Raw genomic sequence first — 13,280 nt, forward strand, 5'->3', positions numbered from 1 at the left:
TTACTATAGAGGGATGCAAAATGAGCACACATGGAGGCACAAACAAACAAAAATAAAAGGCAATGTAACAACAGAAACACTAACCCTATATTAGAGTTTTTATGACAATATTTTAACGTTCTGGCCCAAATTGGACTTCCCCGGATGAGATACAGCTCTGGAGGCAATAATTAACTGAAAAGTTTAATTGTTAAAATAGTTTTGAAAAACATAGATAAGATTTTTACCACTGTAATTGAATGCCTCACGTTGGAAACTATCTCAATAGATTTCTGTTGATTGGAATTATGAGGATTTGTCAAGAATAACATGAAAACATTTTTTTTTTTTAAGTTATTATGACGTTATTTTATCCACTCAACATGAAAAATGGACTCATTTGGGGGGGGGAAAGTGATGTCAGATAGAGAGCATGAAATTCAATTGCAGGCGAACAGTGACATCCAGTGGTCAGTCACTGGTACTGCATCCATCCTGTTTAAAAAAAACAACAAAAAAAACCCTGATTACAGCATTTGATTCGTATTGTGTTTCACTTTGAAGGAGCTACAGCTTGAGATCATTCATAATGAAACGCGGCCTCATTGTGAACTCTGCTTTTTGGCAGCGATTTTAGAGAAGAAGAACGTTAAAAAAAAAAAAGAAAAAAAAAGAAAAGTAGGTCGGGTAAAGACTCCAGATGGCGATTGTTACGAAGAAGAACGATATTAAAGAAGTCCTCAGGACACCCTCTCCGACAGACGAACAGCGTAAACCGGCAGGTCCGGGTAGGGTGGTGGTGGTGGTGGGTGGGGGGTGGGTGGGGCGACCTTTCGACCGGGGAATTAGAATAACCCGGCGCTGATCCTCGGGAGTTACTATCGCCGCGGGACTTAAGAGTGACTGCATCACGGATGAGAGCACTTCCATCTGATGGCGCCCGCGGCGTGGAGGCAGATTAATCCATATGCAGCCACCCTGACATATATACATATCTAAACAGGAGGGTGTGGGGGGGGGGGGGGGGGTATTTATAGTCATTTATACGTCATGCATGTGCACACACACGCACACACACACACACACGGGAAAAAAAAAACCATGTTGTTCTGCACTAATCACTACAAGTGATGCCGACCTTTGACCTCGGGGCTTAACGGGTGAGAGATTGCATGTGTTTGTACTCATAACCGCAACTAGTCTTTGCATTTCGATAAAACTTATATCAGGATATTAATAAGTGTGTTTGTTTTTTTTTTTGTTTTTTTTTATGTGTGTGTGTGTGTGTGTGTGTGTGTGTGTGTGTGTGTGTGTGTGTGTGTGTGTGTGTGTGTGTGTGTGTGTGTTAGAGAGAACCTCCACGAGCTAAAAATGAGATTCGGGTTGAAACCGAGCAGCTTTTAATCGTCTGATTGTTACAGTGCTGCGCTTGTCATTACCGGCAAAGGCTTAAACCACTGATGCTGCTCTGCACATAAACCACACACACACACACACACACACACACACACACACACACACACACACACACACACACACACACACACACACACACACACACACACACACACACACGCACACACGCATACTCACACAGAGGCCATCTGGTTACTTTTAGGTTACAGCAAACAGCGAAACTCCCTCTCGTCTCTTTATGTAGCTTACTGTAAGTGAAAATCTCCTCGTGGCATTTAAAGGAATACCAAGAAACACGCTAAATAGATTTATTATTCCCCGATCAAACGGGGAAAAGAAAGCCCGGCAAAATCTATATTCAATAGCCTAAGAAGTAGTTGAAAAGCAGTCTGAATTTCTATAAAACACCATAAAAATGTTTAAATGTTCCCCAAAAGAATGGTGTTACAATCTCAAGGGATACGAATTTAACACAAAAAGCCACAAAAATAAGTACAAACCGACGATAAGAACCACAAAACAAGCCCCGCATATGAAAAACAATAGAAAATGACACATCAACGACCAGAAACTGACTGAAAATGACCTTAAAGAGACAGAAAACATGCTAGAAGACTACAAACAGCGGAAAGATTGAAGGAAATTACTATTGAGGGATGCAAAATGAGCGCATGGAGGTGCAAACAATGAACGATCACCTATCAAAGACCAGAAACACAGAAAAATACTTTAAAGCAAAAGAAAACACACTGAAAGTCAAGAAAGAGGCGAAGGAATCAGAAAATGACTATCGAGGGATGCAAAATGAGCGCATGGAGGTGCAAACAATGAACGATCACCTTTCAAAGACCAGAAACACAGAAAAATACTTTAAAGCAAAAGAAAACATACTAAAAGTCGAGAAAGAGGTGAAGTAATAAGATAATTAATAAAGAGGGATGCAAAATGGGCACATGAAGGCACTAATAATTTTAAAATGACCCATCAAAGACCAGAAACAGGCAGAAAATGACCTTAAAGAGACAGAAAAATGCTAAAGAATGACAAAAAGACAACAAAATTAGTAGACAGGGATGCAAAATAACCCCAGAAGCACAACCTGAGCATAAAACACATTCAATAAAGACACCAAAAAGTGGAAGAACGAAGACCAAAATGACCACTATGATGTACAAATTCGCCAAAAAGGGATTTAAAATGACTTTTAAAAAATACAGCCTGAAAACCATAATATGGCAGACAAGGAAAGGGTACCACTGACATAAACAAAAAAACACCCACAAAAAGATGCAAACGGAGCAGTATAACAACACAGAATGACCCCAAAAATGTGAAAGGTCATCATGGAGGGATGCAAAATGACCACCTGGAGACCAACGACCAAAACGAAAGACGCAAAATAACTGCATTAACAATAAGAGAAGCATGGACGTACGAAAAAGTAACCGCTCAGATTGACAAACACCCACAAAAGGAGGCAGACGGAGCGTAGAACAGTGCAAAAGTGTCACAACCTCGACCAATACGAAGTTCGTCAGATCGCAAAGTGTGAAAAACGACCCGTCAAAGACGAGCAACGGACACAAAGTCACCTTAAGGAGACAGAAAACAGGCTAAAAGACGACAAAGAGAGGGAAAAAATTAAGAAAATGACTACTGGGGGATAGAAAATGAGCACATGGAGGCACAAACAACCCAAAAAGAAGATTTAAACGGAGCATATATATGATATAAAATGACCACAAAAATGTGACAAATTCATCAGAATTGATGCAAGATGACCAAAGAGAGACACAGATTGGCTGAAAACCTGTATGACAAGACAAGGAAGAGATTTTCATCATTGGAGGGATGCAAAATGAGCACATGGAGACACAATCTTAATTAAATTAATAATCGAACTTAAAATAAAGACACTAAAAACAAATCTGATATGTCTTTTTTTTTTACTATATATTGCACATTTCAGGTATGTTGTATTATATGTTGTACATGTCAAGGTATATTGTACTATGTATTACACATTTCACGCTGTATTGTACTATATATTGCACATTTCTAGAATAGAATAGAATAGAATGCTTTATGTGTCATTATATGAGCGATATAATGAAATTCCAGGCATATTTTAAACATTTTAGGGTATGTTGTATTATATTTTGCATAGTTCATGGCTGTATTGAAAATTTCAGGGTGTATTGTATTATATAGTCCACATTTCAGGGGTTTATTATATATTTTACGGTACATTCTATTATATATTGCACATTTCAGGGTATGTTGTATTTTCTATTGCATATTTCAGGTCTATCGCCAAGGAGGTTAAAAAGAAGTGTGTTTAGTAGATACTTCTGATTGTTAGGTATATTGTATTATATCACATTTCAGTATTTAACTTATATTTTCAAAATTTAGTTGAACTCTTTCTGATTCCTCTTCTATTTTAGGTGATATTCATTCTATGTTCTCTTTTTCTATTATTAGAGTCGACTTTGACCTTAAAGCGATGCCTTGTAGTGATGCTTTCTGGCCACTAGATGGCGGTGTTGCCACTTTGATAAAAAAAAACCAAAAGAAAACAATAGAAACGTTGCTTTTGCATATAATCAACCACTGTACCCCACTTTCTTCACACTCTGACCTCTTTGAACAACTTCTTTTATGTTTTTTCTTCCTACTCTTTCTTTTCTTTTTCTTTTTTAATCTGTTCTCCACCTCAGATTGACCATATCTGCAGAATGCCCCATGCAGCTGGAGGATTTCCCCATGGACGCTCACGCCTGCCCACTCAAGTTTGGCAGCTGTGAGTTTCTTCTTTTAAAAAAAAAAAAAATAATGATAAAAATTTATAATATAAAATGCATGCATGCGCCATAAATAAATAAACAATAATAAAATGTAACAATATAATAAAAAATTATAATAAAAAAAATAAAAATATTTAAATACTAATATAATAATGATAAACAAATAAACAGTTAGAGGAAAAAAGGACATGGAAAGCCAATGTTATTTAAAAATTTTTTAAAGACACTGCTAAAGAGGAGGAGCGATTACTCAACGCCAAATTAGGCCAGTGATGGAAAGGGTTGCCCCTAATGCTGACTTATCAGGACAGCCAGGTGTACATGTATAGCAACTTGAGAGGACCCGGTAGGGAGGGAGGAAGGGGGGGGGTATTTAAAGATCAACCTGGACAATCGCCACACCTCGGGAGCCTGTTGGGGCTAAAAGGATGAGGGCTGTTATCCCCAGATCTCAAGCGAGAAGCGGCCCCGCCCTTCGCTCGCGCTGCAATCCAATTACAGCGCGAGGAGGCCGCAGGTGAAAGGCCTAAGTGTCTAATGGGAGTAATGTGTCGGACGCGACACCGGGAAAAAGTCCACTTTCAGGGGTTCCTTCCGCTTGTCGTGGCCGGAATCTGTGACGACGGCAAGTTGTCACTGGAGCGGGGATGAAAGCATCCGGTGTAAAGGAAAAAAAATAAATAAATAAAAATGGGGAGAATTTAATCCGTCGTGTTAAAAAAAAAAAGAAAAAAAAAAAAAGCAGCAAATCCGTCCTCCCTCCTCCCTCCTGGTGGACACTGTCACGACAGAGTGAAGTGAGTCCACAGCCGAGTGACTGTCCTGCAGTTTTCACTATCCTCCACCAAAAAATGCAAAAACTGACAATATGAAGAGACGATGGAAAAAAAATTAAAAAATCGATCCTGGTGTCAAATTCCAATTGCTTGACATGCTTGGATTCGGTCTCAAAGACAGATAGCATGCAAAAAGGAGATGGAATAGGTTTTAAAGCTTGATGTTGGTCAAAATCCAGAATTTACAGCAATTATGGCGCGTTGAATATACTAGAACCAGAAAGAAATTGATGCTGGTGTCAAATTACAAACCACTTGAAGTGCACGGATGCATAGATTTGGTTGTAGTCTGTCTTGAAACGTGACTTTCCTGAAGAAATGTATCGTAAAAAGACATTTACAAAGCACAATATGCTCTTTTAAACGTGTGCATGAATATGAAAAGGAGATAAATCATGTTTTAAAGCTTGATGAAGATCAAAATCTAGATTTTAAACCCTTTATGGAGCCTTGAATATAAAGTCGAGGGTTGTTTTTTTTTAAGGCTCTCAAAGGAACAATGGAACAAGAATTTTGCATTTTAAATCATGAATAATGTATAGAAAATGACAATGTTAGGCATTTCTGATCCACCACTTTTGGTTGAAGTCCAAAAAGAGTGAGGGTGGTGTCAAATTACAAGTGCAAAATGCACGTTTAAAGAGACAGCCGCCACAATGTTTTATTTTAACAATTTAAATGAATAACATATAGAAACATACAAAATTATTATTTTTTTTTACAGTTTCGGTTGTATAATACAACAAAGAAATTGAGGCTGGTGTCAAATTACAAGTGCATATGTGTGGTTTAAAGTGACAGCAGCCATAATGTATCATTTTCACCTTTGAAATAAAGAATAATGTTAAAGAAGAAGACAAAAATAGGTCTTTTTTTTTCTTTTTCTCCAATTTTGGTTGTATAATACAACAAAAGGAGTGATGCTGGTGTCAAATTACAAGTGCAAGTGTACAGTTTAAAGGGACAGCAGCCCAAAATGTATCACTTTAACATAACAAACAACAGATAACATAGAAAACGTGACAATAGTAGGTCAATATTTTTTACAGGTTTGGTTGTATAATGCAACAAAAAACGAGGCTGGTGTCAAATCACAATTGCGAATGTATCACCTGAACATTTTAAGTCATAAATTCTGTATAGAAAAGTACAATATGGCTTTTTTTTTTTTTTTTAAACCTCCACTGCCGAGTGAGGCGGGTGTCAAATTACCCGACTCCTCCTCATCATGTGTATCAATGTCACGAAAACAGCGTTGTTGTTTTTATTTGCCCGCCGATGCATCAACGGAGCGGAGCGTTTTAGAGTCGTGCCTCGCCGCGGCAGCAGGCGAAGCTTTTTAAAGTGTGGTGGAGTTGGCACAGGTGGCGCGGCCTCGGCCTGCCAAAGTCTTTAGCTCCCCTCCCGTGTAATGAAATTCACCCATAATCCCCCGCCGCAATCTAGCTACCCTCCCGCGCCCGGGGGAATTCGAAACGTCCGGCTGCCAAGTGAGCGGCCCAAGATGGAAATGCTCGGGTTAAGATGCCGCCGGGAATAAGCGTGATGGTTACACAAGGACTTGAGAGCTTCAAGTACGGCGCCGGTCAGCAAAACAATCCTCCGCCGCGACGGGAATTACACAAATAAAGTGCGATCAGATTGAATTTGGGGATAAAAAACACAAAATCAAAAAAGCCGTCGAAAGACTCTCTCCGGCCACGTTTCCGGGATTCTAACACCCGCTTGTCCCCTGTTCCCACCCCCCCCCCCCCCCCCCCTCCCCCGCAGACGCCTACCCCGTGTCGGAGGTGGTCTACACGTGGACTCAGGGCGCCGCCAAGTCGGTGGTGGTGGAGGAGGACGGGTCCAGGCTCAACCAGTACCACCTGCTGGGGCAGACGGCCGGCACCGAGGACATACACACCAGCAGAGGTTTGAAAAGCCGCATTGTGTCAATGCTTAAAACGTTGGTGACAAGAGTGAGGCTGGTGTCAAATTACAAGTCCGAGACGCTTGCAAGTCGGACACGGCAGCCAAAATGGATCATTTTGACATTTTAGTGACTGAATGGTGTGTGAAAAAAAATGTCAGTTTTTTAAACACGTCTGGCTGTATGATAAAACAAAAGAGTGAGGCTGGTGTCAAATTACAAATGCAAGTGTAAAAAAAGACTGCAGCCAAAATGCATCATTTCAACATTTTAAAGAATAATGTAAGACAATAATAGGTCCTATTTTAAATGCTGCGTACCAGCTTGTTTGGCGTCGTTTAAAGAGACAGCAGCCAGGATGGCTCATTATTTAACACAATATAATATTATGTAAAAGAAAATTACAACAATAGGTCTTTTTTCGACCACCAGTTTTGGTTAAAATATAAGAGAAAGTGACACTGATGTCAAATTACAAATGGTAAAACACTGCATGTCAGTGATTTAAAAGAGACGGCAGCTTAAATGTATAATTTTAACCATTTAGACGATTAATTATGTCAACAAAAAGGACAATAATAGGTCGTTTTAGTTGTATAACACAACAAAAGAGTGACAATGGTGTCAAATCTTCAACTAAATCAGTTCAAAATCCAACATTATTCTCTTCAAACCCCCCCAAACCCACACAATAGTCTGTTTGCCAACAACCTCGGTCCACTGTCCTCCGACGTGACGCCAGTTTACCAGAAAATCTTTGTGCAACGTGTGTTCTGAAAAGTGCGACATAAATAAAGTTACTACAACGGCAACGTGTTGCATGTCAACAGGTGTGACGGTTCCTAAAGAGACGGCAGGCCAAAATGGCTGGTTTCAGACAACAATATGTACCACAATGGGGAGGCTGGGGTCAAATTACAAGTGCAAAATGCTGCATGTCAGCAGGTTTTATTTAGTTTCACGAGAGCAGCCATGAGGGCTCGTTTAAGACACAATATAATGAATAATATGCAAAAAAACAATTGAAACATTTTTGATCACACCTTTGGGTTATGATATAGAAAAGAGTGAGGCTGGTGTCAAATTACAAGTGCAAAACGCTGCTTTATCAAGCTCTCATTTCCAAAAAAAAAAAAAAAAGGTTTTCCCACTCCCCACTGGACAAAACCCCTCATTTCCTGCGCGCACCTCTCCGACGAGTGGCTCCGAAGCACGACGAGTGGAATACCAAATAACGTGATGTAACTAATTCTAGATTAGAAAAGATAAACGCGAGCAGAGAGAGGGAGGGGGAGAGAGATGGGCGTGCGAGGCCCGGGAGTAAATGTGGGAAACATTATCGGGAGATCAGAGTCAATGAGTGGAGGCCGATGGAGGAGAGTGGCCTATCCCTCGCACAACCAGCTGTCTACAGGCCCTGTCAAACAACACTTATCCCTGCATGAGCCTACCACACACACACACACACACACACACACACACACACACACACACACACACACACACACACACACACACACACACACACACACACACACACACACACACACACACACTCTCTCACACACACACACATACACACTGAGCTAGAGAGAGAGAGAGAGAGAGACAGAGAGACAGAGAAAGAGAGACCTGAGACCTCGGGTTAATCCCACAACCATCCAACCAACCCATCAGCCTTTGCATAAGAAGATGACATCACAGATCAGCCGGGGATTGGTCAGGTCGAGTGCATCAGAGTGTGTGTGTGTGTGTGTGTCCCTGCAACACACACACACACACACACAAGTAAATATGATGGGAGTTCATCCTGGCTCCGAGCAAACGTTGCATGTTTCACTTAATTTTTGGTTTCGTTTAACTTTGAAGGCCTCAGCATGTCCCGAAAACTGTACATCCGGTCCTCGTAATGCCACAAGAACAGGTCTGTGTGTGTATTTGTGTGTTTCGTGAGGACACACACACACACACCAACCTGTTCTTGTTGTGTTACAAGGACCGCACTTAGGAAAATTCTGATGTCTTATTGTTAAAAAACAATTAAGTGAAACTTGTGACGTTTGCACTGAGCTGGAACGATCACCATCATATTTACTGTGTGTGTGTGCGTGTGTTGCAGGGACACGTACACATTCAAACAAATCTGTTCTTGTAGCGTTATGAGGACCGGACGTACATTTTCAGGGACATGCTGAGGTCTTAAAAGTAAAAAATGAATTAAGTGAAGCCTGCAATGCTCGCTTAGGGCCAGAATCATCGCCATCAGATTTACTCGTGCGTGTGTGCGTGTGTGCATGTGTCCCTGCAACACACAGACACACACACACACACACAAGTAAATATGATGGCGTTCATCCTGGCTCCAAGCAAACATTGCATGTTTTCACTTCTTTATTTATTTATTTATTTTACTTTTAAGACCTCAGCATGTCCCGAAACTGTATCTCCGGTCCTCATAATGCTACAAGAACAGGTCCCTGTGTGTGTATGTCCGTATGCCGGGATTGGGATTGGACCGCCTCGCTCCGACACGTGGAGGAGGGGGGAGGGGGGAGGGGGGAGGGGGGGGGTTTGAAAGGCATCTGCTTAATGCTCTTATGTAAAACGCAACTGTAATACACTTCCCCGCAGTCTCCAGTAGAATCATTATTAAAGTGTGGATTTCCCTGCTTTTTTTTTTTTTTTTTTTCTATCTCTCGCTCTCAGCACAGCTGAAATGTTTCTGACATGACTCAGTTAAAGGTTAAAGGGTTCGACCCCCTGGTTTGGTAGTTTCACCAGTCAGATCAGTCACTTTTGCTATATCAGTGACTTTCTTAGTTGACATAAATAAACAGTCTTATGAGTGAACAAAAGGAATCTGTGATAATTGAAACTGGGATTTTTATCATTTAGTTCAAATGGTGTTTGTACTGAAGAGTAATTATTTGTAATTGCTAAAAAGTTGATTTGGAAAGAAAATCAATGATGAAAATGGATAAAAACACTCCGGAACCTTTCAATTTACTTAAAATTTTAAGTTGAATTTAACATTTAAATGGAATATTCCATCATTTATTAACTTTTTTTCTTTTTTAAAAAAGTTAATAAATACAACTCAAACTCAAAATGTTCAAATAATCGAAAAGATGTATGAAATAGACATTCACACCAGAAACTTTAAATTTACTTCTAATTTAAGATCAATAAACCAAAAAGCTCATCTTTTGTTCATGAAATACGTCAATAAATGTGGAAAAAAAAATCCTGTGGTGCCAATTATAATAGTTCAATAAGTTAATCAATTAGTCAAATTGAAACCCAAAAGTTAAAAATCAATAATACATTAAAAAAAATTATAAATGAAAATGAAAACAACAGTTTTGAATTCAATAACATAAATAATGATATAAATAACAAATTATATTAAAATGATAAAACAACAAAAACTACATTTAATTTCCCAAATATACCGTTTTTGTTTGTTTTTGTTTTTTTTCCAGAAAGAAATAAGTCAATAAATGGAAAAAGTAGTGCCAATTAAAATAATGTGAACAATCTAAAAAGATAAACACCTTTAAATGTAAAAGTGCAAAAAAAAAGTGAGATTACAAAAATAATAAATAATATAAATAATACTATTTTATAAAAAAAACAAAAAACACAACAACATTTGAACTTCCAAATATGACTGAAAGTTACTCAAAACTGAATAAAATTAGAAACTAAAATCTTCCATTCAACCACGTCTTTTATTATATGTCATTGCATGTTGACTTGACATCACCTTGTTTGCCCCAAATCATGCAAACTGCCATCTGCCGCCCTCCCTCACAGCTCCAACTTAAAAAAAAAACAAAAAAAAAACTGCGTGAACACGGTGGGGAGGATTCCATTTAGCTGCTGGAGCAAAGCCGGCCAATCGGCGCCGGCCTCAGCTCCCTCCCCCGGGGCGGGCGTCTGGAAGGCGTCCAAAGCGACGCTGATGAGGGGTCACACTCGGTGCACGGGGCTAATTTACAATCTCGCCTCCTTCGCCTGGACGAGGCGGAGGAGGCAGGTGTGAGCGGCAATTCTTACCGCCACTTTCTGCAGCTCGCCGAGTGTGTGAGTTGAAACCTGAGAAGCGGGGGAGTGGAAGGTGCCGCCGCCTCGTCAGAAACACTCTGTCTGGAGTCTAATCCAGCGACTTGTTTCGATCTTTATAGCTGAAGTGATGTAAGTGTCTCTCTCCAGCGACCAACATCTGTCTCAGGGCAACAAGCACAGAGCACTTCACAATTCGCACCAACTTCACTCTTCAGTTTTATCCAACTCCGCCACGTTCTACGTTTCTGGTGACCAGATGAGTCTCGTAGATCGTGTTGGTTGTGTTTTTTTATCTTGATTTCATTCTGCTACGCTTCTACTGGTCACCGTTCAGACCATTCTACCAAGAATTGACCTTTAGGGATTAATGAAGTGTCCTGTCCTGTCCTGTCCTGTCCTGTCCTGTCCTGTCCTGTTCTGTTCAGTGCTATTTAGTTCTGTCCTGTCCTGTCCTGTCCTGTCCTGTCCTGTCCTGTCCTGTCCTGTCCTGTCCTGTCCTGTCCTGTCCTGTCCTGTCCTGTCCTGTCCTGTCCTGTGCTATTCTATTCTATTCTATTCTATTCTGGCCTGGCCTGGCCTGATCAGTGCTGTCCTGTCCTGTCCTGTCCTGTCCTGTGCTATTCTATTCTATTCTATTCTATTCTGGCCTGGCTTGGCCTGATCAGTGCTGTCCTGTCCTGTCCTGTCCTGTCCTGTCCTGTCCTGTCCTGTCCTGTCCTGTCCTGTCCTGTCCTGTCCTGTCCTGTGCTATTCTATTCTATTCTATTCTATTCTGGCCTGCCTGGCCTGGCCTGATCAGTGCTGTTCTGTTCTGTTTTATTTCGTTAGGTTTTTTATTTTTATTTTCTATTGAGTTCTGTTCTTTTATGCTCTACTAGTTCAATTCTATTCATGTATTTTCTATTTTGTATTCTATTCTCTATTCTCTTTTCTAGTCAGTTATATTGTTTTTTCTAATCTATGCAGTTCTGTGGGTTTCTATTCTCTTCTATCTAGTTTAACTCTATAATTTTATTTTCTGTCAAATTCGACCATTTCCTATTCTTTTCTATTCTGTTTTATTCTATTCTATTGTGTTCTAGTTAGTTCTGTCCTATTATTTTCTGATCTATTATTGTCTATTTTATTATGATCTATTCTATCCAGTTCTACTCTATTATTTCCTTTGCCATTAACGTCTATTCTATTTTCTATATGGTATTGTAATTAGTTCTATTCAATGTTTTTCTATTCAGTTCTATTCTGTTCATTTATGTTCTATTCTTTTGTATTCTGTTCTGCAATCTGACCTCATGGTGACTGTTTATGACTTTGGGATTAAATTCCCAGTTAGACTGTTCCACTTTTAAGGTTTACTGATTAAATCTGAGCTGGCGGCAGTCGAAACGTCAGAATCCGTCCCGTCCAGCCGCGGCACGGTCGCCGTGACGATTCACTCCCTGAACACTCCACCACCGAGTTTCCCGCCTCTGGTGGGAGTCCTCAGGTGAAACCGCGCCGCTTTAATTAGCAGGTCTAATCTGAGACGCCAGTCCTCATCTGAGCCCGAGTTCTTCCGTCTCAGACGGCGACGTCTTTCCCAAAATAACAGCGCGCGCACACACACACACACACACACACACACACACACACACACACACACACACACACACACACACACACACACACACACACACACACACACTAAAAGCAGATAAGACTCTCATCTTTTTCCGCTCTGCCATCGCTAATCTGGACTCACCAGTTGACCAGCATGGCGGCGTTGTTCCCCGCCATGAAGGGAAGTTCCCCGCTGACGCTGTGGAATACAAATCCCTGCGAGAGGAGCAGTAAGATCCAGCCCAGGAGCATGGTCCTGGTCGTTATTCTTCCTCCTCCTCCTCCTCCTCCTCCGCCGCCGCCGCCGACCCCGGTCCTGTTGGGATCCATGCATGAAGGGCTAAGGGGAGCCGGGGGCGTCCCCGGGGGAGCCGAGAGCCGGTCGGGATGGAGATGGAGTCATCAGGGCGTCGGAGGGCGTGTGATCATTATTCCCACGGGAGAGAGAGAAAAAAAAAAAAAAAAAAAAGAAGGAAAGAGAAAAAAAAAAAACCCAAAATAAAAAGTAGAACTAGCCCCCGTCCATCCAATCCATCACACCTGCGGTCCAAAGAGTGTCCGAGCTCGACCGTGTGGCAACAGTGACAAATCGTGTGTGTGTGTGTGTGTGTGTGTTGGCAGGGGCGGAGTGGGCGGGCCTTAGGATCCCAGGACAGGACGCCT

The 13,280-nt window shown here is 41.0% G+C and overlaps 1 protein-coding gene across 2 annotated transcripts in view; it reads right to left on the reverse strand.

The window, feature by feature from the left end:
* Positions 1-13,222, reverse strand: part of LOC308127519 (gamma-aminobutyric acid receptor subunit beta-3-like) — a gene marked incomplete at its 5' end in the record, with an annotated part of 60,684 nt that extends 47,462 nt beyond the window's left edge. Inside the window, one exon of one of the 2 annotated variants that reach the window (XM_080492623.1) lies at positions 12,760-13,222. In XM_080492623.1, coding sequence (XP_080348749.1) covers positions 12,760-12,947 — 188 coding nt within the window. The remainder of the gene's footprint in view (positions 1-12,759) is intronic. The other variant, XM_080492622.1, reaches the window with a different exon arrangement.
* Positions 13,223-13,280: the final 58 nt, after the last annotated feature.

Source organism: Lipophrys pholis, assembly GCF_963383615.2.
Source record: "Lipophrys pholis genome assembly, chromosome: 23".
Lineage (NCBI taxonomy): Eukaryota > Metazoa > Chordata > Actinopteri > Blenniiformes > Blenniidae > Lipophrys > Lipophrys pholis.